The 26746-nt window shown below is 43.4% G+C and overlaps 3 protein-coding genes and 1 long non-coding RNA gene across 10 annotated transcripts in view; 3 read left to right on the forward strand and 1 right to left on the reverse strand.

The window, feature by feature from the left end:
- LOC115187871 (WASH complex subunit 5-like) overlaps window positions 1-15358 on the forward strand; it is a 31450-nt gene extending 16092 nt beyond the window's left edge. The window contains exons 16-30 of one of the 3 annotated variants that reach the window (XM_029746903.1): window positions 1129-1269; window positions 2295-2375; window positions 4171-4272; window positions 4749-4928; window positions 6289-6413; window positions 6846-7008; window positions 7404-7506; window positions 8128-8207; window positions 8923-9026; window positions 9604-9733; window positions 10949-11045; window positions 13066-13219; window positions 14423-14510; window positions 14714-14757; window positions 14798-15358. In XM_029746903.1, coding sequence (XP_029602763.1) covers window positions 1129-1269; window positions 2295-2375; window positions 4171-4272; window positions 4749-4928; window positions 6289-6413; window positions 6846-7008; window positions 7404-7506; window positions 8128-8207; window positions 8923-9026; window positions 9604-9733; window positions 10949-11045; window positions 13066-13219; window positions 14423-14510; window positions 14714-14757; window positions 14798-14810 — 1605 coding nt within the window. In that variant the 3' untranslated portion in view covers window positions 14811-15358. Of the gene's footprint in view, window positions 1-1128; window positions 1270-2294; window positions 2376-4170; window positions 4273-4748; window positions 4929-6288; window positions 6414-6845; window positions 7009-7403; window positions 7507-8127; window positions 8208-8922; window positions 9027-9603; window positions 9734-10471; window positions 10646-10948; window positions 11046-13065; window positions 13220-14422; window positions 14511-14713 lie in introns of those variants that run through there. The other 2 variants (XM_029746902.1, XM_029746904.1) reach the window with 2 other exon arrangements.
- LOC115187885 (CUB and sushi domain-containing protein 3-like) overlaps window positions 1-26746 on the reverse strand; it is a 1475978-nt gene that overhangs the window by 804211 nt on the left and 645021 nt on the right.
- Window positions 16154-16563, forward strand: LOC115187886 (uncharacterized). Its single transcript, XR_003876156.1, has 2 exons — window positions 16154-16225; window positions 16257-16563. It is a non-coding gene; the product is annotated as an uncharacterized LOC115187886 (long non-coding RNA).
- Window positions 19120-26746, forward strand: part of LOC115187883 (E3 SUMO-protein ligase NSE2) — a 14007-nt gene continuing 6380 nt past the window's right edge. The window contains exons 1-4 of one of the 5 annotated variants that reach the window (XM_029746931.1): window positions 19211-19469; window positions 22577-22693; window positions 22779-22918; window positions 24699-24811. In XM_029746931.1, coding sequence (XP_029602791.1) covers window positions 22804-22918; window positions 24699-24811 — 228 coding nt within the window. In that variant the 5' untranslated portion in view covers window positions 19211-19469; window positions 22577-22693; window positions 22779-22803. The other 4 variants (XM_029746933.1, XM_029746929.1, XM_029746930.1 and 1 more) reach the window with 4 other exon arrangements.

Genomic DNA, 26746 nt, shown 5'->3' on the forward strand with positions numbered 1-26746 from the left:
TCCTCTCCTCTCCACTAGGTGTTACAGATCATCCCTGAGAGCATGTTTCCTCTCCTCTCCACTAGGAGTTACAGATCCTCATCCCTGAGAGCATGTTTCCTCTCCTCTCCACTAGGTGTTACAGATCATCCCTGAGAGCATGTTTCCTCTCCTCTCCACTAGGTGTTACAGATCATCATCCCTGAGAGCATGTTTCCTCTCCTCTCCACTAGGTGTTACAGATCATCCCTGAGAGCATGTTTCCTCTCCTCTCCACTAGGTGTTACAGATCATCCCTGAGAGCATGTTTCCTCTCCTCTCCACTAGGTGTTACAGATCATCCCTGAGAGCATGTTTCCTCTACTCTCCACTAGGTGTTACAGATCATCATCCCTGAGAGCATGTTTCCTCTACTCTCCACTAGGTGTTACAGATCATCATCCCTGAGAGCATGTTTCCTCTACTCTCCACTAGGTGTTACAGATCATCATCCCTGAAATTATGTTTCCTCTACTCTCCACCAGGTGTTACAGATCATCCCTGAGAGCATGTTTCCTCTACTCTCCACTAGGTGTTACAGATCATCATCCCTGAGAGCATGTTTCCTCTACTCTCCACTAGGTGTTACAGATCATCATCCCTGAGAGCATGTTTCCTCTACTCTCCACTAGGTGTTACAGATCATCATCCCTGAGAGCATGTTTCCTCTCCACTAGGTGTTACAGATCATCATCCCTGAGAGCATGTTTCCTCTACTCTCCTCTAGGTGTTACAGATCATCCCTGAGAGCATGTTTCCTCTCCTCTCCACTAGGTGTTACAGATCATCATCCCTGAGAGCATGTTTCCTCTCCACTAGGTGTTACAGATCATCATCCCTGAGAGCATGTTTCCTCTACTCTCCTCTAGGTGTTACAGATCATCCCTGAGAGCATGTTTCCTCTACTCTCCACTAGGTGTTACAGATCATCCCTGAGAGCATGTTTCCTCTACTCTCCTCTAGGTGTTACAGATCATCCCTGAGAGCATGTTTCCTCTCCTCTCCACTAGGTGTTACAGATCATCATCCCTGAGAGCATGTTTCCTCTCCTCTCCACTAGGTGTTACAGATCATCATCCCTGAGAGCATGTTTCCTCTCCTCTCCACTAGGTGTTACAGATCATCCCTGAGAGCATGTTCACCTCCCTGGCGAAGATCATCAAGCTGCAGATCCATGCCATCATGGAGGTTCCCACCAGACTGGACAAGGACAAGCTGAAGGACTACGCCCAGCTGGGGGCTCGCTACGAGGTCAGAGGTCGTTTTAGAAACAGCTTTATGGTCCTGTGTGAATCAGTCGGATGAGCATGTGCGCTTGCGATGACAAAAGGTTGTGGGTTCGATTCCCGCTGGGGCCACCCATACGAAAAATGTATGCACACATGACTGTTGGTGTCTTTGTATAAAAGTGTCTCCTAAATGTCAGATATAGAGAGGTCAGTACTACACCAGACACAGCACTGTTAGTGTTAGACTGGTGCAGGGAACAAGATGGGGGTCTCTCAGAGGACCCCTAGTAGTGTCTATAACTAGGACCTATACTATAACTAGGACCTATAGTAGTGACTATAACTAGGACCTATACTATAACTAGGACCTATAGTAGTGTCTATAACTAGGACCTATAGTAGTGTCTATAACTAGGACCTATAGTAGTGACTATAACTAGGACCTATAGTAGTGACTATAACTAGGACCTATAGTAGTGACTATAACTAGGACCTATACTATAACTAGGACCTATAGTAGTGACTATAACTAGGACCTATAGTAGTGACTATAACTAGGACCTATACTATAACTAGGACCTATAGTAGTGTCTATAACTAGGACCTATAGTAGTGTCTATAACTAGGACCTATACTATAACTAGGACCAATAGTAGTGTCTATAACTAGGACCTATAGTAGTGACTATAACTAGGACCTATAGTAGTGTCTATAACTAGGACCTATAGTAGTGACTATAACTAGGACCTATAGTAGTGTCTATAACTAGGACCTATAGTAGTGTCTATAACTAGGACCTATAGTAGTGTCTATAACTAGGACCTATAGTAGTGACTATAACTAGGACCTATAGTAGTGACTATAACTAGGAGCCAGAGTTTCCCTGACTAGGTTCCTGGCCCCTAACTGTGCAGAGGGAACAGATGCTCACTGAGTCTCCCCAAACCGTTCCTCTCTGCCTCAATGGAGCAGTGTTTTGTTAGAGGCAGTGGGTTTTCTACAGCTGAACGTCCTCGACTTGTTATTTCGTTCTTGATTTTCTCCCAGGTTGCTAAACTCACTCACGCCATCTCCATCTTTACTGAAGGGATTCTGATGATGAAGACTACGCTGGTTGGAATCATCAAGGTCAGTTTTTAAATTTATAACAGGTTTGTGCAACTGTTGTTTTTAGATATGATGACTGCAGTGTAGCCTAGTGGTTAGAGTGGAGGGTCGGCAGGTAGCCTAGTGGTTAGAGTGGAGGGGCGGCAGGGTAGCCTAGTGGTTAGAGGGGAGGGACGGCAGGGTAGACTAGTGGTTAGAGTGGAGGGGCGGGAGGTAGCCTAGTGGTTAGAGTGGAGGGGCGGCAGGGTAGCCTAGTGGTTAGAGTGGAGGGGCGGCAGTGTAGCCTAGTGGTTAGAGTGGAGGGGCGGCAGGTAGCCTAGTGGTTAGAGTGGAGGGGCGGGAGGTAGCCTAGTGGTTAGAGTGGAGGGACGGCAGGGTAGCCTAGTGGTTAGAGTGGAGGGACGGCAGGTAGCCTAGTGGTTAGAGTGGAGGGGCGGCAGGTAGCCTAGTGGTTAGAGTGGAGGGGCGGCAGTGTAGCCTAGTGGTTAGAGTGGAGGGGCGGCAGGGTAGCCTAGTGGTTAGAGTGGAGGGGCGGGAGGTAGCCTAGTGGTTAGAGTGGAGGGGCGGGAGGTAGCCTAGTGGTTAGAGTGGAGGGGCGGCAGGTAGCCTAGTGGTTAGAGTGGAGGGGCGGCAGGTAGCCTAGTGGTTAGAGTGGAGGGGTGGCAGGTAGCCTAGTGGTTAGAGTGGAGGGACGGCAGGTAGCCTAGTGGTTAGAGTGGAGGGACGGCAGGTAGACTAGTGGTTAGAGTGGAGGGGCGGCAGGTAGTCTAGTGGTTAGAGTGGAGGGACGGCAGGGTAGCCTAGTGGTTAGAGTGGAGGGACGGCAGGTAGCCTAGTGGTTAGAGTGGAGGGGCGGCAGGTAGCCTAGTGGTTAGAGTGGAGGGGCGGCAGGTAGTCTAGTGGTTAGAGGGGGGAGGCAGGTAGACTAGTGGTTAGCGTGAAGGGACGGCAGGTAGCCTAGTGGTTAGAGGGGGGAGGCAGGTAGCCTAGTGGTTAGAGTGGAGGGACGGCAGGTAGCCTAGTGGTTAGAGGGGGGAGGCAGGTAGCCTAGTGGTTAGAGCGTTGGGCCAGTAACCGAAAGGTTGCTAGATCGAATCCCCCGAGCTGACAAGGTAAAAAAATCTGTCGTTCTGCCCCTGAACAAGTGTCACGAGAATTTTCAATGACGATAACTAAACAATCATTTAAGCTTTGACAAATTCCCGAGGTTTGTAAGACCCTGGGATTTAATAATAATTAGGCAAAGTCTCAGATTCTCCAAATGGTTCATTGTTCTTTATTCACGAGAGCTCTGAAGTAAAAAAAAAATGCAAACACAGTCATTTTATAACTCCCACCTACACACACACACACACACACACACACACACACACACACAGTTTATCACTTTTCTACCAGCCTGGCAATTTCTAGCAGTTTCTCTCCTCCCTAGATTAGAGGGGCCTTGGAAAGGTCCTCTTTCCTGTTGTCAGTTTTCAGAGTTACAACCAGGTCATGTGTAGTTCAATTGTCCTTTGTTTTCTCAACCATACCTTTCTCACCCTTAACTTGTCTCACACACACATTATTGGATTATAGTCTTATAATTCTAATACGTTTCAGGGTGGAATTCTTTAGTCATTACTTTAAACATATAAATTCCTTTATAACAAGGCAGTTAACCCACTGTTCCCCGGGTGGCCGTCATTGTAAAATAAGAATTTGTTCTTAACTGACTTTTAAATAAAACGTTTAAATAAAATAAAAATATATCTTTTATAATTGAGAAAATGTGTCTAAATGCAGAAGTCTTACCTTTTTCATGGCGTCTCTTCAGGTGGATCCCAAGCAGCTCCTGGAAGATGGTATCAGGAAGGAGTTGGTGAGAAGAGTAGCCTACGCTCTACACAAAGGACTTATCTTTAACCCCAAGGCTAAGGTGAGATATCTGACCATGACACAGCACAATATCAACCGTTCAGAGGGGCTCCCGAGTGGCGCTGCGGTCTAAGGCACTGCATCTCAGTGCTAGAGGAGTCACTACAGTCCCTGGTTCGATTCCAGGCTGTATCACATCCCGGCCGTGATTGGGAGTCCCATAGGGTGGCACACAATTGACCCAGCGTCGTCCGGGTTTGGCCGGGGGTAGGCCGTCCATTGTAAATAAGAATGGTTTCTTAACTGACTTGCCTAGTTAAATAAAAGTTACATTTTATAAATATATCCTCATTACCATTCAGCACAATGTTAAACGTCACTTTCAAAACTTTCTAAGTTTGTCCAGGTTTTATTCATGACAGAATACAAAACAAACTTGTCTGCTAACTTGAAAATGTAAAACAAACAAATGTAAAAAAAGAAATGAAGTGTTACAGAATATTAATCCTGGTAAATTTCAATCTCACACCTGGTCAGACCAGTGAGTTGATGCCGAAGCTGAAGGAGATGGCAGCCACCATGGATGGCTTCTACCGGTCCTTCGAGTACATCCAGGATTACGTCTCCATCTACGGCCTGAAGATCTGGCAGGAGGAGGTCTCTCGTATCATCAACTACAATGTGGAGCAGGAATGCAACAGTTTCCTGCGCACCAAGGTTGGACCGTTTTTATATATATAGTCACATGGCTCTTTCTCAGTTGTTCTGGTTGATTCCTTGAATCCTTTTTTTTTTTAAACATTAAAACATCATCTAAAAAAAAAAGAGGAGGAGACATTACATTCCTCGCCTCGTTCTCAATCCTATTGGAGGAGAAGGTCCAAGCTCCCAGTCTACTAATTAAATCAAAGTTTATTTGTCACGTGCGCCGAATACAGTGAAATGTTTACTTACAGGCTCTAACCAACAGTGCAAAAAAGGTATTAGGTGAACAATAGGTAGGTAAAGAAATAAAAACAATATATCCACCCGGCACAGCCAGAAGAGGACTGGCCACCCCTCATAGCCTGGTTCCTCTCTAGGTTTCTTCCTAGGTTTTTGGCCTTTCTAGGGAGTTTTTCCTAGCCACCCCTCATAGCCTGGTTCCTCTCTAGGTTTCTTCCTAGGTTCTGGCCTTTCTAGGGAGTTTTTCCTAGGGAGTTTTTCCTAGCCACCGTGCTTCTACACCTGCATTGCTTGCTGTTTGGGGGTTTTAGGCTGGGTTTCTGTACAGCACTTTGAGATATCAGCTGATATACGAAGGGCTATATAAATAAATTTGATTTGATTTAAAGAAATAAAAACAACAGTAAAAAAGACAGTGAAAAATAACAGTAGAGAGGCTGTATACAGTAGAGGCTATATACAGTAGAGAGGCTACAGACAGCAGAGAGGCTACAGACAGCAGAGAGGCTACAGACAGCAGAGAGGCTACAGACAGCAGAGAGACTACAGACAGCAGAGAGGCTACAGACAGCAGAGAGGCTACAGACAGCAGAGAGGCTACAGACAGCAGAGAGGCTGCAGAGAGGCTACAGACAGCAGAGAGGCTGCAGAGAGGCTACAGACAGCAGAGAGACTGCAGAGAGGCTACAGACAGCAGAGAGACTGCAGAGAGGCTACAGACAGCAGAGAGGCTGCAGACAGCAGAGAGGCTGCAGACAGCAGAGAGGCTGCAGACAGCAGAGAGGCTACAGACAGCAGAGAGGCTACAGACAGCAGAGAGGCTACAGACAGCAGAGAGGCTACAGACAGCAGAGAGGCTACAGACAGCAGAGAGGCTACAGACAGCAGAGAGGCTACAGACAGCAGAGAGGCTACAGACAGCAGAGAGGCTACAGACAGCAGAGAGGCTACAGACAGCAGAGAGGCTATAGACAGCATATATTAGCTGGTTGAATCGGGTTAGTTACAACTGGGCGTTTGGATTGAAAACCTACAGGAGAGTATCTCTCCAGAAACGGGGTTAGGAGAGCCCTGGTTTAAATGATATACGTACTATTTAAACGGCTAATGTTTAGCTCTTTGTGTTTCTTAGATCCAGGATTGGCAGAGTGTCTACCAGTCGACTCATATCCCCATCCCCAAGTTCCCCTCGGTCGATGAGTCGGCCACCTTCATAGGACGACTCTGTAGAGAGATCCTCCGCATCACGGACCCCAAGTAGGTATCTCTCTCCATGTCATCTTGGTGGCATCAGTCTGTTAGCTTATAGGTACACTGCCTACTCATTCAAGGGTATTTATTTGTACTATTTTCTACATTGTAGAATATATATATATATATTTTTTTTTAAACAATGAAATTACACATATGGAGTCATGTAGTAACCAAACAAGTTAATAGCCACCCTTCGCCTTGATGACAGCTTTGCACACTCTTGGCATTCTCTCAACCAGCTTCACCTGGAATGCTTTTCCAACAGTCATCAAGGCGAAAGGGTGGCTATTTGAAGATTAGTTACGGAAGGTAGCGTTGGTGTTCTTTTAACACGGCGTAAACATGGTAGTGGACGTCTGTTTTGGGTTTACTCTGTTCTCAGTGCTTTGAAAATATGTCTTAATGCTACGGTTTACCTGTTACCTGTATTCCAAGAGTGACGTGTTACATGGACCAGTTGAACACTTGGTACGACCTGAAGACCCACCAGGAAGTGACCAACAACCGTCTGTTCTCTGAGATACAGGACACCCTGGGGACCTTCGGCCTCAACGGGCTCGACAGGCTACTCTGCTTCATGATCGTCAAGGAACTGCAGGTCACATGATGTTATGAAACCCAGCCTGCCAGCCAATGAATACTACTCTCCTATCTAATTAGGATGCTATGGAATGTACTACCTCAGTCCTAACAACTATTTCACCTTTTTATTTAACCAGCTTGTCCCATTTTTTTTTTGTACTTCAAACAATCATGATTTTGAGGTCAATATGAGTTTGCTGTTATATTTTAATACAGATATTGTCATCCGTAGCTTTTACTTTTCTGTAGAGACAACGCCAGTCATTATCATTCAACGAGCACATATTGCAGTGTGACTCGGCTCACCTGTTTTTAAATTTTGGAATAGATTTAGAGTCATTCAAGTGTTTCCGGTTTGTTATTGCTTCCCCTCGAGGTTCCGTAACGTGACAGGTTTTTTGTTTCCGTTAGAACTTCCTGTCGGTGTTTCAGAAGACCATCCTGAGAGACAAGGCTATGGTGGATGTCTTTAAAGCCATGCTGAGCGCTGTCAATCCCGTCAAAGGTATTGTGGGTAGGTATCAACAGCTCAGGAAGGATTCTTACCAGGGTTGTGTACAACTTTTTGCAGTGGAAACCAAATTTTTTAAAAATTTTCTTCCATTTGGTGCCAAGTGAACAGGACCCAGAGATTATGACCAGGGAGCATTATCCTCCCACTGAACAGGACCCAGAGATTATGACCAGGGAACATTATCCTCCCAGTGAACAGGAGATTATGACCAGGGAACATTATCCTCCCACTGAACAGGAGATTATGACCAGGGAACATTATCCTCCCACTGAACAGGAGATTATGACCAGGGAACATTATCCTCCCACTGAACAGGAGATTATGACCAGGGAACATTATCCTCCCACTGAACAGGAGATTATGACCAGGGAACATTATCCTCCCACTGAACAGGAGATTATGACCAGGGAACATTATCCTCCCACTGAACAGGAGATTATGACCAGGGAACATTATCCTCCCACTGAACAGGAGATTATGACCAGGGAACATTATCCTCCCACTGAACAGGAGATTATGACCAGGGAACATTATCCTCCCACTGAACAGGAGATTATGACCAGGGAACATTATCCTCTGGTTATGACTCACTGTTGCATTTCTTTGTCTTCTTCCTGTCAGCAAATGCCAGTAAAGTCTACGCCAACGCTGTAGCCAAAACGCAGAAGATCTGGGGTCCGTACTTGGAATCCATCATGAAGGTACTGTGTTTCGTTGACCTGTTTTAGCGACGCCAACTGAATGTTATGAACTACACAACCTCTTCGTTCAGTGATGGTTCTCTAGATTACTGTAATCTAAGATGGGTGAAACGGTGCAGAGCCTGCTGTAGTGGTAACACACTGGCCACAATAACATATACCTCCAAGGTTTATTACAGGTTGAGCTGTCTTCTAAACATTCACAGTCTAAACGCTGAATTGCGGTATACAGACAAAAAGGGAGATCAAAGTGACTTGAAGAAGAAGGAAAAAACAATTCTAATCTTGTAGAAGTCTCTCGAGGTCTCAAGTCTTGACGTAGAGACGTGTGTGTATATATACCCTTCCCCACCGCTCAGCCCAGTCAAAACTGTTCGCTGCTCTGGCACCCCAATGGTGGAACAAGCTCCCTCACGACGCCAGGACAGCGGAGTCAATCACCACCTTCCGGAGACACCTGAAACCCCACCTGAAACACCACCTCTTTAAGGAATACCTGGGATAGGATAAAGTAATCTTTCTAACCCCCCCCCCCCCCCCTTAAAAGATTTAGATGTACTATTGTAAAGTGGTTGTTCCACTGGATATCATAAGGTGAATGCACCAATTTGTAAGTCGCTCTGGATAAGAGCGTCTGCTAAATGACTTAAATGTAAATGGGGAGACCGGGGTTCGATCCCTGTATGGAAGTGACACGGGGGTTGTTTTTCCTCAGGTTGGTCAGATGCAGATCCTGAGGCAACAGATCGCTAACGAGCTGAACTACTCCTGCAAGTTTGACTCCAAACACCTGGCTGCTGCGCTGGAGAACCTCAACAAGTCAGTGCCCATCTGAGATGATGCATAGAGAGACATGACGTTTTGTTATAAGTCTTTTGTTATAAGACGTTATGAAGGCTCGTACATGTTTTAATTATTAATAAAAGATGGTATACCTTGCAGGCTTTAAAAGTAAAGGGTTTTACTGTTCATTTGAAATGGGGAAGAGTGATTGTTGCTTGTCATGAAAGGGATGGCTGTTGTCATGGAGTTTCTTATCACTAGACATGGAAAAGTCAGAACATTTTTAATTTTAACATACATGTTTCTACTAATTGGTCTTTTGACCAATCGGATCAGCTCTTTTACCACTAATTGCTATTTTGACCAATCGGATCAGCTCTTTTACCACTAATTGATCTTTTGACCAATCAGATCAGCTCTTTTACCACTAATTGATCTTTTGACCAATCGGATCAGCTCTTTTACCAGTAATCGAGCAAAAGTTCAGAATTTGTCTGCGTGTGTAAACTCGGCCTAAGAGTGTGAACCCGGTAAAGTAATGTTGCTATAATAGTTGTTGTCTGTCATTTAAAGGGTGTGTTGAATAGTCTGGTGTCTGCTATATCTACTGTAGGTCTCTACTGGCTGATATAGAAGCCCACTACCAGGACCCCAGCCTTCCATACCCCAAGGAGGACAACAACCTGCTGTATGAGATCACAGCCTCTCTGGAGGCAGCAGGCATTCACAACCCACTCAACAAGGTCTGGCTTCTAATTATTATTACTATTATTACTGCTACTGCTACTATTATTAATACTATTACTATTATTAATACTACTACTATTATTAATACTACTACTATTATTACTGCTACTATTATTAATACTACTATTATTAATACTACTACTCCTGTTACTACTACTACTATTATTAATACTACTACTCCTATTACTACTACTACTACTACTACTACTACTACTACTACTACTATTATTAATACTACTACTCCTGTTACTACTACTACTACTATTATTAATACTACTACTCCTGTTACTACTACTACTACTACTATTATTAATACTACTACTCCTATTACTACTACTATTATTAATACTACTACTCCTGTTACTACTACTACTACTACTATTATTAATACTACTACTCCTGTTACTACTACTACTATTATTAATACTACTATTATTAATACTACTACTCCTGTTACTACTACTACTACTACTACTACTACTACTATTAATACTACTACTCCTATTACTATTATTACTGCTATTTCTACAACTACTACTACTGTTAATACTACTGTTAATACTGCTACTACTACTATTAATACTGCTACTACTACTATTAATACTACTACTACTACTACTGTTAATACTACTACTGTTAATACTACTACTACTACTGTTAATACTACTACCACTACTATTAATACTACTACCACTACTACTACTACTTAATACTATTAATACTATATGTTGTAGATCTACATTACAACCCAGCGCCTCCCTTACGTCAGCTGTTCTATATGTTGTAGATCTACATTACAACCCAGCGCCTCCCTTACGTCACCTGTTCTATATGTTGTAGATCTACATTACAACCCAGCACCTCCCTTACGTCAGCTGTTCTATATGTTGTAGATCTACATTACAACCCAGCGCCTCCCTTACGTCACCTGTTCTATATGTTGTAGATCTACATTACAACCAAGCGCCTCCCTTACTTCACCTGTTCTATATGTTGTAGATCTACATTACAACCAAGCACCTGCCTTACGTCACCTGTTCTATATGTTGTAGATCTACATTACAACCAAGCGCCTGCCTTACGTCACCTGTTCTATATGTTGTAGATCTACATTACAACCAAGCGCCTGCCTTACGTCACCTGTTCTATATGTTGTAGATCTACATTACAACCAAGCGCCTGCCTTACGTCACCTGTTCTATATGTTGTAGATCTACATTACAACCAAGCGCCTGCCTTACTTTCCTATCGTCAACTTCCTCTTCATCATCGCTCAGCTGCCTAAACTGCAGTACAGCAAAAACCAAGGTGAGTTTCAGTCAACTTTATTGATACTCACAGGGGAAATCAAGGTGAGTTTGAATCAACTTTATTGATACTCACAGGGGAAATTCAATTTTTCACCATCATATGACATATACACTGAGTATACAAAACATCAAGGACACCTGCTCTTTCCATGACTGAGACTGACCAGGTGAATCCAGGTGAATCCAGGTGAAAGCTATGATCCCTTACTGATGTCACTTGTTAAATCCACTTCAAATCAGTGTAGATGAAGAGGAGACGGGTTAAAGAAGGATTTTTAAGCCTTGAAACAATTGAGACATGGATTGTGTACGTGTGTCATTCAGAGGGTGAATGGGCAAGACAAAATATTTAAGAACCTTTGAACATGGTATGGTAGTAGGTACCAGGTAGAGGGCTTGGTTCCCCTGGGTCCTGGTGGTAGTAGGTACCAGGTAGAGGGCTGGGTTCCCCTGGGTCCTGGTGGTAGTAGGTACCAGGTAGAGGGCTGGGTTCCCTTGGGTCCTGATGGTAGTAGGTACCAGGTAGAGGGCTGGGTTCCCCTGGGTCCTGATGGTAGTAGGTACCAGGTAGAGGGCTGGGTTCCCCTGGGTCCTGGTGGTAGTAGGTACCAGGTAGAGGGCTGGGTTCCCTTGGGTCCTGATGGTAGTAGGTACCAGGTAGAGGGCTGGGTTCCCCTGGGTCCTGATGGTAGTAGGTACCAGGTAGAGGGCTGGGTTCCCCTGGGTCCTGATGGTAGTAGGTACCAGGTAGAGGGCTGGGTTCCCCTGGGTCCTGGTGGTAGTAGGTACCAGGTAGAGGGCTGGGTTCCCCTGGGTCCTGGTGGTAGTAGGTACCAGGTAGAGGGCTGGGTTCCCCTGGGTCCTGATGGTAGTAGGTACCAGGTAGAGGGCTGGGTTCCCCTGGGTCCTGATGGTAGTAGGTACCAGGTAGAGGGCTGGGTTCCCCTGGGTCCTGATGGTAGTAGGTACCAGGTAGAGGGCTTGGTTCCCCTGGGTCCTGATGGTAGTAGGTACCAGGTAGAGGGCTGGGTTTCCCTGGGTCCTGATGGTATGGTAGTAGGTACCAGGTAGAGGGCTGGGTTCCCCTGGGTCCTGATGGTATGGTAGTAGGTACCAGGTAGAGGGCTGGGTTTCCCTGGGTCCTGATGGTAGTAGGTACCAGGTAGAAGGCTGGGTTCCCCTGGGTCCTGATGGTAGTAGGTACCAGGTAGAGGGCTGGGTTCCCCTGGGTCCTGATGGTATGGTAGTAGGGTAGTAGGGATGAACAAGTCAGTCCTGCGCAGACCTCTAGTGCCAGGCACACCGGTTTGTCAAGAACTGCAACGCTACTGGTTGCCTGTGTAAAGGCGACCAATGAGTGCCTGTGTAAAGGCGACCGATGAGACACATCTCCAGAACAGCCAGGGGGAACAGTTACCATGGTGATGGGTTTTCATTCATCTTCCTGTCTGGATTGTCCATGTAGGACCACATTGGGGATAAGTCTTGCATAATGCTTTCATATGTTATGCTCTCTTGATTTGATTTAATCCGTCAGTAAAAAAAATCTATATTTTATCATCTGTAAAAAATAAGTAATCCCCCAAAAATGTAATTTAAAAAAAAAAAAAAATATTATATCTGGTCCTGACCCATGTTGAGTGTGTCCACCATGTGATTGGCTGGTCCTGACCCATGTTGAGTGTGTCCACCATATGATTGGCTGGTCCTGACCCCATGTTGAATGCGTCCACCACGTGATTGGCTGGTCCTGACCCCATGTTGAGTGCGTCCACCACGTGATTGGCTAGTCCTGACCCCATGTTGAGTGCGTCCACCACGTGATTGGCTGGTCCTGACCCCATGTTGAGTGCGTCCACCATGTGATTGGCTGGTCCTGACCCCATGTTGAATGCGTCCACCATGTGATTGGCTGGTCCTGACCCCATGTTGAGTGCGTCCACCACGTGATTGGCTGGTCCTGACCCCATGTTGAGTGCGTCCACCACGTGATTGGCTGTGTTCTCCTATTTGTCCAGGGATGACGTGCAGGAAAGCCACCGACCCGGTCGACTGGTCTCCTCTGGTTCTGGGCCTGCTCACTCTGCTCAAGCAGTTCCACTCCAGATACACAGAGCAGTTCCTGGCTCTCATTGGGCAATTCATACGCTCTGTCATGGAACAGTGCACCAGGTACGTGTCCGTCCATCCCTCCATCCATCCCTCCATCCCTCCATCCCTCCATTCATCCCTCCATCCATTCATCCCTCCATCCATCCATCCATCCATTCATCCCTCCATCCCTCCATCCCTCCATCCATCCATCCATCCATCCATCCATCCCTCCATCCATCCATCCATCCCTCCATCCATCCATCCCTCCATCCCTCCATCCATCCATCCCTCCATCCCTCCATCCATCCATCCATCCCTCCATCCCTCCATCCATCCATCCATTCATCCCTCCCTCCATCCATCCCTCATCCATTCATCCCTCCATCCATCCCTCCATCCCTCCATCCATCCCTCCCTCCATCCCTCCATCCCTCCATCCATTCATCCCTCCATCCATCCATTCATCCCTCCATCCCTCCATCCATCCCTCCCTCCATCCATCCATCCATCCCTCCATCCATCCCTCCATCCATCCCTCCATCCCTCCATCCATCCATCCATTCATCCATCCCTCATCCATCCCTCATCCATCCCTCCATCCATCCATCCATTCATCCCTCCATCCATCCATCCCTCCCTCCATCCATCCCTCCATCCATCCATCCATCCATCCATCCATCCATCCATCCATCCATCCATTCATCCTCCATCCATCCATCCCTCCATCCATCCCTCCATCCATCCCTCCATCCATCCCTCCATCCCTCCATCCATCCATTCATCCCTCCATCCATCCATCCATCCACTCATCCATCCATCCATCCATCCATCCATTCATCCTCCATCCATCCATCCCTCCATCCATCCATCCATCCATCCCTCCCATCCCTTCCACCCATCCCTCCATCCCTCCATCCATCCCTCCCTCCATCCATCCTTTGATTGATTCATTGATTGGATTTTTTTATTTGCCAGTTTGAAAACCTCACATATACACATTCATTTTAAGAACGTGACAGTGATATCACAGTAAAGTCAGATTTATTTATATATAATACATTTAGTGCTAGTGTTGTAACGTTGCCCAAGGCTGCTATTTCAAACAGCTCTTTCTTGCAAAAACCCCCCCCCAAAATTTTATCTCCATAGATCTAATCTGTATAAATACAATTTGAAATGTAAAATTAAGTACATTTGTGGATCACTGTGCTATTATATGTGGATTATATTCTGCTTCAAATTCAATGAAATTGAGATTTTGGGTAAATCATTATTTTACAGTCAGAAGATCCCGGACATGCCGTCTGATGTGGTGGGAGCTCTGATGTTTCTGGAGGATTACGTACGCTACACCAAACTGCCTCGCAAGGTAGGATTAGATTAGGATTAGGATTGGATTAGGATTAGATTAGGATTGGATTAGGATTAGATTACAATTAGATTAGATTAGGATTGGATTAGGATCAGGATTAGCAACAACACCCATGAAAAAAAAAACACTATAGATATTTATCTGGAATATTACATTTTACATGCATATAATAATCTGTTGTTGTTTTCCTGTCTTTAAAGGTGGCCGAGGCCCATGTGCCAAGTTTCATCTTCGACGAGTTCAGGACGGTCCTGTGAAGATCTGGATAAAGGACTCGAGTTCAGGACAGTCCTGTGAAGATCTGGATAAAGGACTCGAGTTCAGGACAGTCCTGTGAAGATCTGGATAAAGGACTCGAGTTCAGGACAGTCCTGTGAAGATCTGGATAAAGGACTCGAGTTCAGGACAGTCCTGTGAAGATCTGGATAAAGGACTCGAGTTCAGGACAGTCCTGTGAAGATCTGGATAAAGGACTCGAGTTCAGGACAGTCCTGTGAAGATCTGGATAAAGGCCTCGAGTTCAGGACGGTCCTGTGAAGATCTGGATAAAGGCCTCGAGTTCAGGACAGTCCTGTGAGGATCTGGATAAAGGCCTCGAGTTCAGGACAGTCCTGTGAGGATCTGGATAAAGGCCTCTTCCTTTAACTTTCTGTTGATTCATTCATTTTGACTTTAAGCTCTTCGTTACGTAATGACCTTTAATGTGCTAATTCTTTAGTAACACTGTAAATAGCTTAATGGTTTTTAATAACATCATGTGTTGCCAACTTTGGTATAATGTCACTGTGGTAATATGTCATTAATTAAATACAAAAGAGGCTTTGAATAAATCTAATGTTATATAATTTTCTTGATTTTGTAGATTTTTTTTATTTCATATAACAGAACTTTTTAAAAACATTTTAAAATGCAAGCAATTTACAGTAGTTTGGGTGTCTTTTATTTTGAAGGCATGTCTGGCTGGACTTCCTCCTTCCTCAATGAGACTGGATTCATTGGTCCAGATCCTGCCGGACGACATGAGCAGGTGTTGCATCGACCAATGGTTGCGTGCCACGTCATAGACTGAGCCGCCGGGCACAAGATGACTATATCGGATGATGTGGTTAGATGATATGTTAACTACCTATCCAGGTATCAGATGATATGTTAACTACCTATCCAGGTATCAGATGATGTGGTTAGCTGATATGTTAACTACCTATCCAGGTATCAGATGATGTGGTTAGCTGATATGTTAACTACCTATCCAGGAATCAGATGATATGTTAACTACCTATCCAGGTATCAGATGATGTGGTTAGCTGATACATTAACTACCTATCCAGGTATCAGATGATATGTTAACTACCTATCCAGGTATCAGATGATGTGGTTAGCTGATATGTTAACTACCTATCCAGGTATCAGATGATATGTTAACTACCTATCCAGGTATCAGATGATGTGGTTAGCTGATGTTAACTACCTATCCAGGTATCAGATGATGTGGTTAGCTGATATGTTAACTACCTATCCAGGTATCAGATGATATGTTAACTACCTATCCAGGTATTATATGATGTGGTTAGCTGATATGTTAACTACCTATACAGGTATCAGATGATATGTTAACTACCTATCCAGGTATCATATGATGTGGTTAGCTGATGTTAACTACCTATCCAGGTATCAGATGATGTGGTTAGCTGATATGTTAACTACCTATCCAGGTATCAGCTGATACATTAACTACCTATCCAGGTATTATATGATGTGGTTAGCTGATATGTTAACTACCTATCCAGGTATCAGATGATATGTTAACTACCTATCCAGGTATCAGATGATGTGGTTAGCTGATATGTTAACTACCTATCCAGGTATCAGATGATGTGGGTTAGCTGATAGGTTAACTACCTATCCAGGCGTTGTAAGATCTGGCGTGCGTCTGCAACGTCTGAGCAGAGGAACACGACCAATGGTTGCGTGCCACATCATAAACTGCCGCCGGGCACCGCAATGCTACATCATATAATGTGGATCCTAATAGATTCCTAATCAAACTATAGATGGTTTGATACTCTGTATAATCTGTCCGACTGAACAGAGACTGTCTGACTAAACAGAGACTGTCTGACTGAACAGCGACTGTCTGACTGAACAGCGACTGTCTGACTGAACAGCGACTGTCTGACTGAACAGCGACTGTCTGACTGAACAGCGACTGTCTGACTGAACAGCGACTGTCTGACTGCACAGCGACTGTCTGACTGCACAGCGACTGTCTGACTGCACAGCGACTGTCTGACTGCACAGCGACTGTCTGACTGCACAGCGACTCTGACTGAACAGCGACTGTCTGACTGAACAGCGACTGTCTGACTGAACAGCGACTGCTTCAGGTATAATAGCTTCTTCCCCTTACTATGTACTGACAGCAGAGATAGTTTAGAATGACCTCCTGCACACACTGATCTCTCTCTCTGCCTCTCATGCTCCCATCCTCTCTCATGCTCCCATCCTCTCTCTGTCTCTCTCATGCTCTCATCCTCTCTCATGCTCCCATCCTCTTTCTGCCTCTCATGCTCCCATCCTCTCTCATGCTCCCATCCTCTCTCCCTCATCTCATGCTCCCATCCTCTCTCTCTCATCTCATGCTCCCATCCTCTCTCTCTCTCTCCCTCTCTCAATTTGCTTTATTGGCATGACGTAGCAATGTGAGAATCAAAAATGAAAATCAAAATTGTCAACGGGACAACAGTAACAACAATGACCAAGGGTCAAAATAACCATACATTCAACAATAACAATAAGCATACAGTAGAGGACATGTGTAGGTTGATTGGTCTGTCAGACACTGTCCCTCATCTTATGGCAGGCAGCAATGTAGTGCGCTGCCAACCTACAGCTCTCTGCGTTCTCCCCCAACAGGATGGGTAGCCTATCCTCATCAGAGAGGTCTTTGAAACCTTAAATAAGGGTTTCAAATTTGGGGAAATGACACTCTAATTGTTTTATATTTTTGACATTTTGTCAGGAAATGCAGCTCCGTCTCAGGTTCTGCTGTGGTGCAGTGGTTGCACAGCCTTTCCTCTACAGGAAGCCAGGTTTTCTTGTGTCTACACTTCTCAATGGCAAGGCTGTGCTCACTGAGCCTGTACTTTGTCAAGGTTCTCTCTCTGCTTCTCTCTCTCTCTCTCTCTCTCTCTGCTTCTCTCTCTCTCTGCTTCTCACTCACTCTCTGCTTCTCTCTCTCTCTCTCTCTGCTTCTCTCTCTCTCTCTCTCTCTGCTTCTCTCTGCTCCGACAGAGAGCTTACACTAAGTCCAGGCTGATAGCAATGAACCTGCTGCTACACATTCTGTGACATGGCTGATTGCTAACCATGGTGCAGCGGTGTGTAGAGAAAGAGTGGGAGGTCTTGCCTGACACTTTCTGGATATAACTGTACCCTTTAATTCCAGCAACATTGATGAATATTGCTCTTTATTGTTATGAATCATTTTAGAATGTGCATCAGGTATGGAGTTTGCGCTCTCTTTCTTTAAATCAATCCATTGCCAGCCACATCACAGCAAAATGTATGTTATATTTAGATACATTCTGGGGTGGCAGGTAACCTAGTGGTTAGAGCGTTGGGCCAGTAACCGAAAGGTCAGCTCGGGGATTCGATCCAGCAACAAGGTAAAAATCTGTCGTTCTGCCCCTGAACAAGGCAGTTAACCCACTGTTCCCCGGTAGGCCGTCATTATAAATAATAATTTGTTCTTAACTGACTTGCTTCGTTAAATAAAGGTTAAATAAAAAATATATATATTATAATAAAAAATCGAATGCAACAGTAACGACACATTATGTATAGATATACAATTTCTAGAAGTTATATTCCTCATCTTAATGATACATTATGTATAGATATACCATTTCTAGAAGTCATATTCCTCATCTTAATGATACATTATGTATAGATATACCGTTTCTAGAAGTCATATTCCTCATCTTAATGATACATTATGTATAGATATACCATTTCTAGAAGTCATATTCCTCATCTTAATGATACATTATGTATAGATATACCATTTCTAGAAGTTATATTCCTCATTATGTATAGATATACCATTTCTAGAAGTTATATTCCTCATCTTAATGATACATTATGTATAGATATACAATTTCTAGAAGTTATATTCTTCATCTTAATGATACATTATGCATAGATATACAATTTCTAGAAGTCAAATTCCTCATCTTAATGACACATTATGTATAGATATACCATTTCTAGAAGTCATATTCCTCATCTTATTGACACATTATGTATAGATATACAATTTCTAGAAGTTATATTCCTCATCTTAATGACACATTATGAGTTGAGGATTGGAAGGATTGCCTTGAGATTAGATCACATCGGTTAATGTAGCCCCATCACAGGCCCCTGAGCCTGTGCAGGGAAGTATTTTGAAGTGGACTGTGATTGAATAAGTATAATTAATAAATATATATATATGTTTTTTTTAGTTGACGTTTTTATTTTGTATGATATCGTTTTCCCCGCTTTCCTGAAAGTTTTTGTTTGTTTGTTTGTTATTTAATACCCCGTCCAGTTGATGGCGGTAATGCACCATTAACATTGGATGCCAACCGCCGTTAAACCCCGTCGAAGAAGAAGAAGGTCAGACCGCCTCAAGAGAAACCGGAAAAGGTAGCAACAACAAACTTTTTCCCGGTAATTTCATGCAGCTACTGTAGGTAGCTAAAGTTGTTTAGCGTTTTCTCTTATTTAGGCACCAACACATTAAATAACACTTCTACAACTAGTTTATCCCAGCGAGGAAAGTCCTGAGGTTAGCAAGCTATTTATTGGTTAGCCACAGTTAGTGATTTTAACGTAACGTTAGCCGGCTAGCCAGATATCAACATACATAGCTAGTCAGTGCACTTGTTGGTGATACATGGATTCAACCTGAAGGTAGCTACAGATAACTTGTTTTGTGACCGTATGCAGGTTATTATTCCAACCTTGCTCTAACGTTAACTCAACTAATCAAGGTCTCGGTGAGCAACTGAATCAGGTGTTTTTTTGAGCAGGGCTGGAACAAAAACCTGCACACCAGTTCTCCTGGGGTTAGGGTTTGACATCCTGGCATCTGCTACAATATACCGAGGGTGGCTTGATCCATTATAACTAGGTCCCTGTGTTTTGGTTGATTCATTATAACTAGGTCCCTGTGTTTTGGTTGATCCATTATAACTAGGACCCTGTGTTTTGGTTAATCATGTTGATTTATTATAACTAGGACCCTGTGTTTTGGTTAATCATGTTGATTCATTATAACTAGGTCCCTGTGTTTTGGTTGATCATGTTGATTCATTATAACTAGGTCCCTGTGTTTTGGTTGCTTCATTATAACTAGGTCCCTGTGTTTTGGTTAATCATGTTCATTCATTATAACTAGGTCCCTGTGTTTTGGTTAATCATGTTCCATTATAACTAGGACCCTGTGTTTTGGTTAATCATGTTGATTCATTATAACTAGGACCCTGTGTTTTGGTTGATTCATTATAACTAGGTCCCTGTGTTTTGGTTAATCATGTTGATTCATTATAACTAGGTCCCTGTGTTTTGGTTAATCATGTTGATTCATTATAACTAGGTCCCTGTGTTTTGGTTAATCATGTTGATTCATTATAACTAGGTCCCTGTGTTTTGGTTGATCATGTTGATTCATTATAACTAGGTCCCTGTGTTTTGGTTGCTTCATTATAACTAGGTCCCTGTGTTTTGGTTAATCATGTTGATTCATTATAACTAGGTCCCTGTGTTTTGGTTAATCATGTTCCATTATAACTAGGACCCTGTGTTTTGGTTAATCATGTTGATTCATTATAACTAGGACCCTGTGTTTTGGTTGATTCATTATAACTAGGTCCCTGTGTTTTGGTTAATCATGTTGATTCATTATAACTAGGTCCCTGTGTTTTGGTTAATCATGTTGATTCATTATAACTAGGTCCCTGTGTTTTGGTTAATCATGTTGATTCATTATAACTAGGTCCCTGTGTTTTGGTTAATCATGTTGATTCATTATAACTAGGTCCCTGTGTTTTGGTTAATCATGTTGATTCATTATAACTAGGACCCTGTGTTTTGGTTAATCATGTTGATTCATTATAACTAGGACCCTGTGTTTTGGTTAATCATGTTGATTCATTATAACTAGGACCCTGTGTTTTGGTTAATCATGTTGATTCATTATAACTAGGTCCCTGTGTTTTGGTTAATCATGTTGATTCATTATAACTAGGTCCCTGTGTTTTGGTTAATCATGTTGATTCATTATAACTAGGTCCCTGTGTTTTGGTTAATCATGTTGATTCATTATAACTAGGACCCTGTGTTTTGGTTAATCATGTTGATTCATTATAACTAGGACCCTGTGTTTTGGTTAATCATGTTGATTCATTATAACTAGGACCCTGTGTTTTGGTTAATCATGTTGATTCATTATAACTAGGACCCTGTGTTTTGGTTAATCATGTTGATTCATTATAACTAGGTCCCTGTGTTTTGGTTGATCATGTTGATTCATTATAACTAGGTCCCTGTGTTTTGGTTGATCATGTTGATTCATTATAACTAGGACCCTGTGTTTTGGTTAATCATGTTGATTCATTATAACTAGGACCCTGTGTTTTGGTTAATCATGTTGATTCATTATAACTAGGACCCTGTGTTTTGGTTCATCCATTATAACTAGGACCCTGTGTTTTGGTTAATCATGTTGATTCATTATAACTAGGTCCCTGTGTTTTGGTTAATCATGTTGATTCATTATAACTAGGTCCCTGTGTTTTGGTTAATTATGTTGATTCATTATAACTAGGACCCTGTGTTTTGGTTGATTCATTATAACTAGGACCCTGTATTTTGGTTAATCATGTTGATTCATTATAACTAGGACCCTGTGTTTTGGTTAATCATGTTGATTCATTATAACTAGGACCCTGTGTTTTGGTTCATCCATTATAACTAGGACCCTGTGTTTTGGTTAATCATGTTGATTCATTATAACTAGGTCCCTGTGTTTTGGTTAATCATGTTGATTCATTATAACTAGGTCCCTGTGTTTTGGTTAATTATGTTGATTCATTATAACTAGGACCCTGTGTTTTGGTTGATTCATTATAACTAGGACCCTGTATTTTGGTTAATTATGTTGATTCATTATAACTAGGACCCTGTGTTTTGGTTAATTGTATTGATTCATTATAACTAGGTCCCTGTGTTTTGGTTGATCCATTATAACTAGGACCCTGTGTTTTGGTTAACCATGTTGATTCATTATAACTAGGACCCTGTGTTTTGGTTAATCATGTTGATTCATTATAACTAGGTCCCTGTGTTTTGGTTGATTCATTATAACTAGGTCCCTGTGTTTTGGTTAATCATGTTGATTCATTATAACTAGGACCCTGTGTTTTGGTTAATCATGTTGATTCATTATAACTAGGACCCTGTGTTTTGGTTAATCATGTAGATTCATTATAACTAGGTCCCTGTGTTTTGGTTAATCGTGTTGATTCATTATAACTAGGTCCCTGTGTTTTGGTTAATCATGTTGATTCATTATAACTAGGACCCTGTGTTTTGGTTAATCATGTAGATTCATTATAACTAGGTCCCTGTGTTTTGGTTAATCGTGTTGATTCATTATAACTAGGACCCTGTGTTTTGGTTAATCATGTTGATGCATTATAACTAGGACCCTGTGTTTTGGTTAATCATGTTGATGCATTATAACTAGGACCCTGTGTTTTGGTTAATCATATTGATTCATTATAACTAGGACCCTGTGTTTTGGTTAATCATATTGATTCATTATAACTAGGACCCTGTGTTTTGGTTAATCATATTGATTCATTATAACTAGGACCCTGTGTTTTGGTTAATCATATTGATTCATTATAACTAGGACCCTGTGTTTTGGTTAATCATATTGATTCATTATAACTAGGACCCTGTGTTTTGGTTAATCATGTCACATGACCTGGAATTTAACCTTTTTTTATTTCAAGCCTTTTCTAGAAATTTGAATTAGAACAAAAATGAAAGCAGTTATCTGAGGATGTTGTTGGACCATCTGACATGAAAAGAAAGAAGACCGTTTGATGAAAAAATCTTTTAAATAAAAGGTTAAAACCCATGTCATGTGACAAAACACGATTAACCAAAAACACAGGGCCCTAATATTATAACAACTTGCATGTCTTGTTTCAGATACTTTCATGTTTTAGATGTCAACATGTCCTTGAGTGTAGTCCACTCCACACTGTCTAGTCTGAAAACATGCCTGACAGATATTGGAACAGGGATGGACATTGTGACAGACGTTGCTCTGGACGTGGCAGAAACAGCAGGTAGGTTAATGGCACATCTCTATCAGAGAGACACTTTACTGCGCTGATAATATCTTTGTCGAATCCTTCTCACTGGACAGGCTCTTTGTATATATAGTCAATGGGACTGGCTGGCTGGCTGACTGGCTGGCTGAGACTGGCTGACTGAGACTGGCTGACTGAGACTGGCTGACTGACGTAACTAGGAAGTGGAACGGTGCACACAAGGATGTAACTTGAGGATTTTGGGAACTGGTCAGCCATGCAGTTTTACTAGTCCAGGTCAAAAATCTGTGTCATGTGGTATTTGAAAATATTAAATCTCGCTAGCCAGCGGGCTAGTTGGATGCATTTTCTATTAGCTCGGTCTGAAAAGCACTAGCCGGCGGGCTAGTTGGATGCATTTTCTATTAGCTCGGTCTGAAAAGCACTAGCCGGCGGGCTAGTTGGATGCATGTTCTACTAGCTCGGTCTGAAAAGCACTAGCCGGCGGGCTAGTTGGATGCATGTTCTACTAGCTCGGTCTGAAAAGCACTAGCCGGCGGGCTAGTTGGATGCATTTTCTACTAGCTCGGTCTGAAAAGCACTAGCCGGCGGGCTAGTTGGATGCATTTTCTACTAGCTCGGTCTGAAAAGCACTAGCCGGCGGGCTAGTTGGATGCATTTTCTACTAGCTCGGTCTGAAAAGCACTAGCCGGCGGGCTAGTTGGATGCATTTTCTACTAGCTCGGTCTGAAAAGCACTAGCCGGCGGGCTAGTTGGATGCATTTTCTACTAGCTCGGTCTGAAAAGCACTAGCCGGCGGGCTAGTTGGATGCATTTTCTACTAGCTCGGTCTGAAAAGCACTAGCCGGCGGGCTAGTTGGATGCATTTTCTACTAGCTCGGTCTGAAAAGCACTAGCCTGCGGGCTAGTTGGATGCATTTTCTACTAGCTCGGTCTGAAAAGCACTAGCCTGCGGGCTAGTTGGATGCATTTTCTACTAGCTCGGTCTGAAAAGCACTAGCCAGCGGGCTAGTTGGATGCATTTTCTACTAGCTCGGTCTGAAAAGTTGGATGCATTTTCTACTAGCTCGGTCTGAAAGCACTAGCCAGCGGGCTAGTTGGATGCATTTTCTACTAGCTCGGTCTGAAAGCACTAGCCAGCGGGCTAGTTGGATGCATTTTCTACTAGCTCGGTCTGAAAGCACTAGCCAGCGGGCTAGCTTAATTTTCATCCCTGGGTACACAGCTGTCAATCTCCCATACAATTGTCCAGTTCAAGTACTTCAACTTTTTGGTATTTTGAGTAATTCAGATTTCTACGAAGCACAGACAAGACAGAGAGCTATGGCATTCTATCATTTGGAAGCTTGTGTCCCCATAACAACAGTATACAGAGCTATGGCATTCTATCATTTGGAAGCTTGTGTCCCCATAACAACAGTATACAGAGCTATGGCATTCTATCATTTGGAAGCTTGTGTCCCCATAACAACAGTATACAGAGCTATGGCATTCTATCATTTGGAAGCTTGTGTCCCCATAGCAACAGTATACAGAGCTATGGCATTCTATCATTTGGAAGCTTGTGTCCCCATAGCAACAGTATACAGAGCTATGGCATTCTATCATTTGAAAGCTTGTGTCCCCATAACAACAGTATACAGAGCTATGGGATGCTGTCTATCATTTGGAAGCTTGTGTCCCCATAACAACAGTATACAGAGCTATGAGATGCTGTCTATCATTTGGAAGCTTGTGTCACCATAACAACAGTATACAAGATATTAATTATTTTGTATTATTATTATTATTCCAGGAAGTGAGAATGATGCAGTCCTGAAGAAGCTGGAGTTGATGATGCTGGAGTGTGCCAAACTGGACCAGGAGATCAACTGCTTCGTTGAGGTGGTGAACTGTGTCACTGCGGAGGTGAGGTGGTGAACTGTGTCACTGCAGAGGTGAGGTGGTGAACTGTGTCACTGCAGAGGTGAGGTGGTGAACTGTGTCACTGCGGAGGTGAGGTGGTGAACTGTGTCACTGCGGAGGCGAGGTGGTGAACTGTGTCACTGCAGAGGCGAGGTGGTGAACTGTGTCACTGCAGAGGCGAGGTGGTGAACTGTGTCACTGCAGAGGCGAGGTGGTGAACTGTGTCACTGCGGAGGCGAGGTGGTGAACTGTGTCACTGCGGAGGCGAGGTGGTGAACTGTGTCACTGCGGAGGCGAGGTGGTGAACTGTGTCACTGCGGAGGCGAGGTGGTGAACTGTGTCACTGCAGAGGCGAGGTGGTGAACTGTGTCACTGCTGAGGCGAGGTGGTGAACTGTGTCACTGCAGAGGCGAGGTGGTGAACTGTGTCACTGCTGAGGCGAGGTGGTGAACTGTGTCACTGCAGAGGCGAGGTGGTGAACTGTGTCACTGCAGAGGCGAGGTGGTGAACTGTGTCACTGCAGAGGCGAGGTGGTGAACTGTGTCACTGCAGAGGCGAGGTGGTGAACTGTGTCACTGCAGAGGCGAGGTGGTGAACTGTGTCACTGCAGAGGCGAGGTGGTGAACTGTGTCACTGCAGAGGCGAGGTGGTGAACTGTGTCACTGCAGAGGCGAGGTGGTGAACTGTGTCACTGCAGAGGCGAGGTGGTGAACTGTGTCACTGCAGAGGCGAGGTGGTGAACTGTGTCACTGCAGAGGCGAGGTGGTGAACTGTGTCACTGCAGAGGCGAGGTGGTGAACTGTGTCACTGCAGAGGCGAGGTGGTGAACTGTGTCACTGCAGAGGCGAGGTGGTGCACTGTGTCACTGCAGAGGCGAGGTGGTGAACTACAGGGGTCAAAGTTGTCCTTCATCGTGACCGATTTCTCCCATCGGATGGATTCTGGAGATGTCGTTTTGGAGATCAGTGGAGATCCTCATGCGACAGTGTGTAGTCTACTGTAGCTGTTGGATAAGTAAATCATATCCTCTACGTTATCACTCAGAATGTCCATTTCCATTGATACTAGTCCTGTAATGGTGTTATTAAACTAAACCAGACATCTAACTAGTCCTGTAATGGTGTTATTAAACTAAACCAGACATCTAACTAGTCCTGTAATGGTGTTATTAAACTAAACCAGACATCTAACTAGTCCTGTAATGGTGTTATTATACTAAACCAGACAATAGTTGATCTGTTTAACTAGTCCTGTAATGGTGTTATTAAACTAAACCACACATTTAACTACTCCTGTAATGGTGTTATTAAACTAAACCAGACAATAGTTGATCTGTTTAACTAGTCCTGTAATGGTGTTATTAAACTAAACCAGACATCTAACTAGTCCTGTAATGGTGTTATTAAACTAAACCAGACATCTAACTAGTCCTGTAATGGTGTTATTATACTAAACCAGACAATAGTTGATCTGTTTAACTAGTCCTGTAATGGTGTTATTAAACTAAACCACACATTTAACTACTCCTGTAATGGTGTTATTAAACTAAACCAGACAATAGTTGATCTGTTTAACTAGTCCTGTAATGGTGTTATTAAACTAAACCAGACATCTAACTAGTCCTGTAATGGCATTATTAAACTAAACCAGACATCTAACTAGTCCTGTAATGGTGTTATTAAACTAAACCAGACAATAGTTGATCTGTTAACCTGCATAATACCTGTTAGCAAAGGTGTCAGCTAGAGATGACGTGTAGGAGCATGCTGGGATTTGTAGTTTTATTAGCATTTTAAAATCTGAGAGTAAATAGAGACAAATATATTGATAAAAGTCACCTTGTCCTAGAGAGATTTACACGGTTATCAAAACGTCACGCCGGGGTACGCCTACACGAAACACAGCCTTTATTTTAAATGTTTCTAAAACTCCCTATGG

The sequence above is a fragment of the Salmo trutta genome, unplaced genomic scaffold, assembly GCF_901001165.1.
Source record: "Salmo trutta unplaced genomic scaffold, fSalTru1.1, whole genome shotgun sequence".
NCBI classification, from domain to species: Eukaryota; Metazoa; Chordata; class Actinopteri; order Salmoniformes; family Salmonidae; genus Salmo; species Salmo trutta.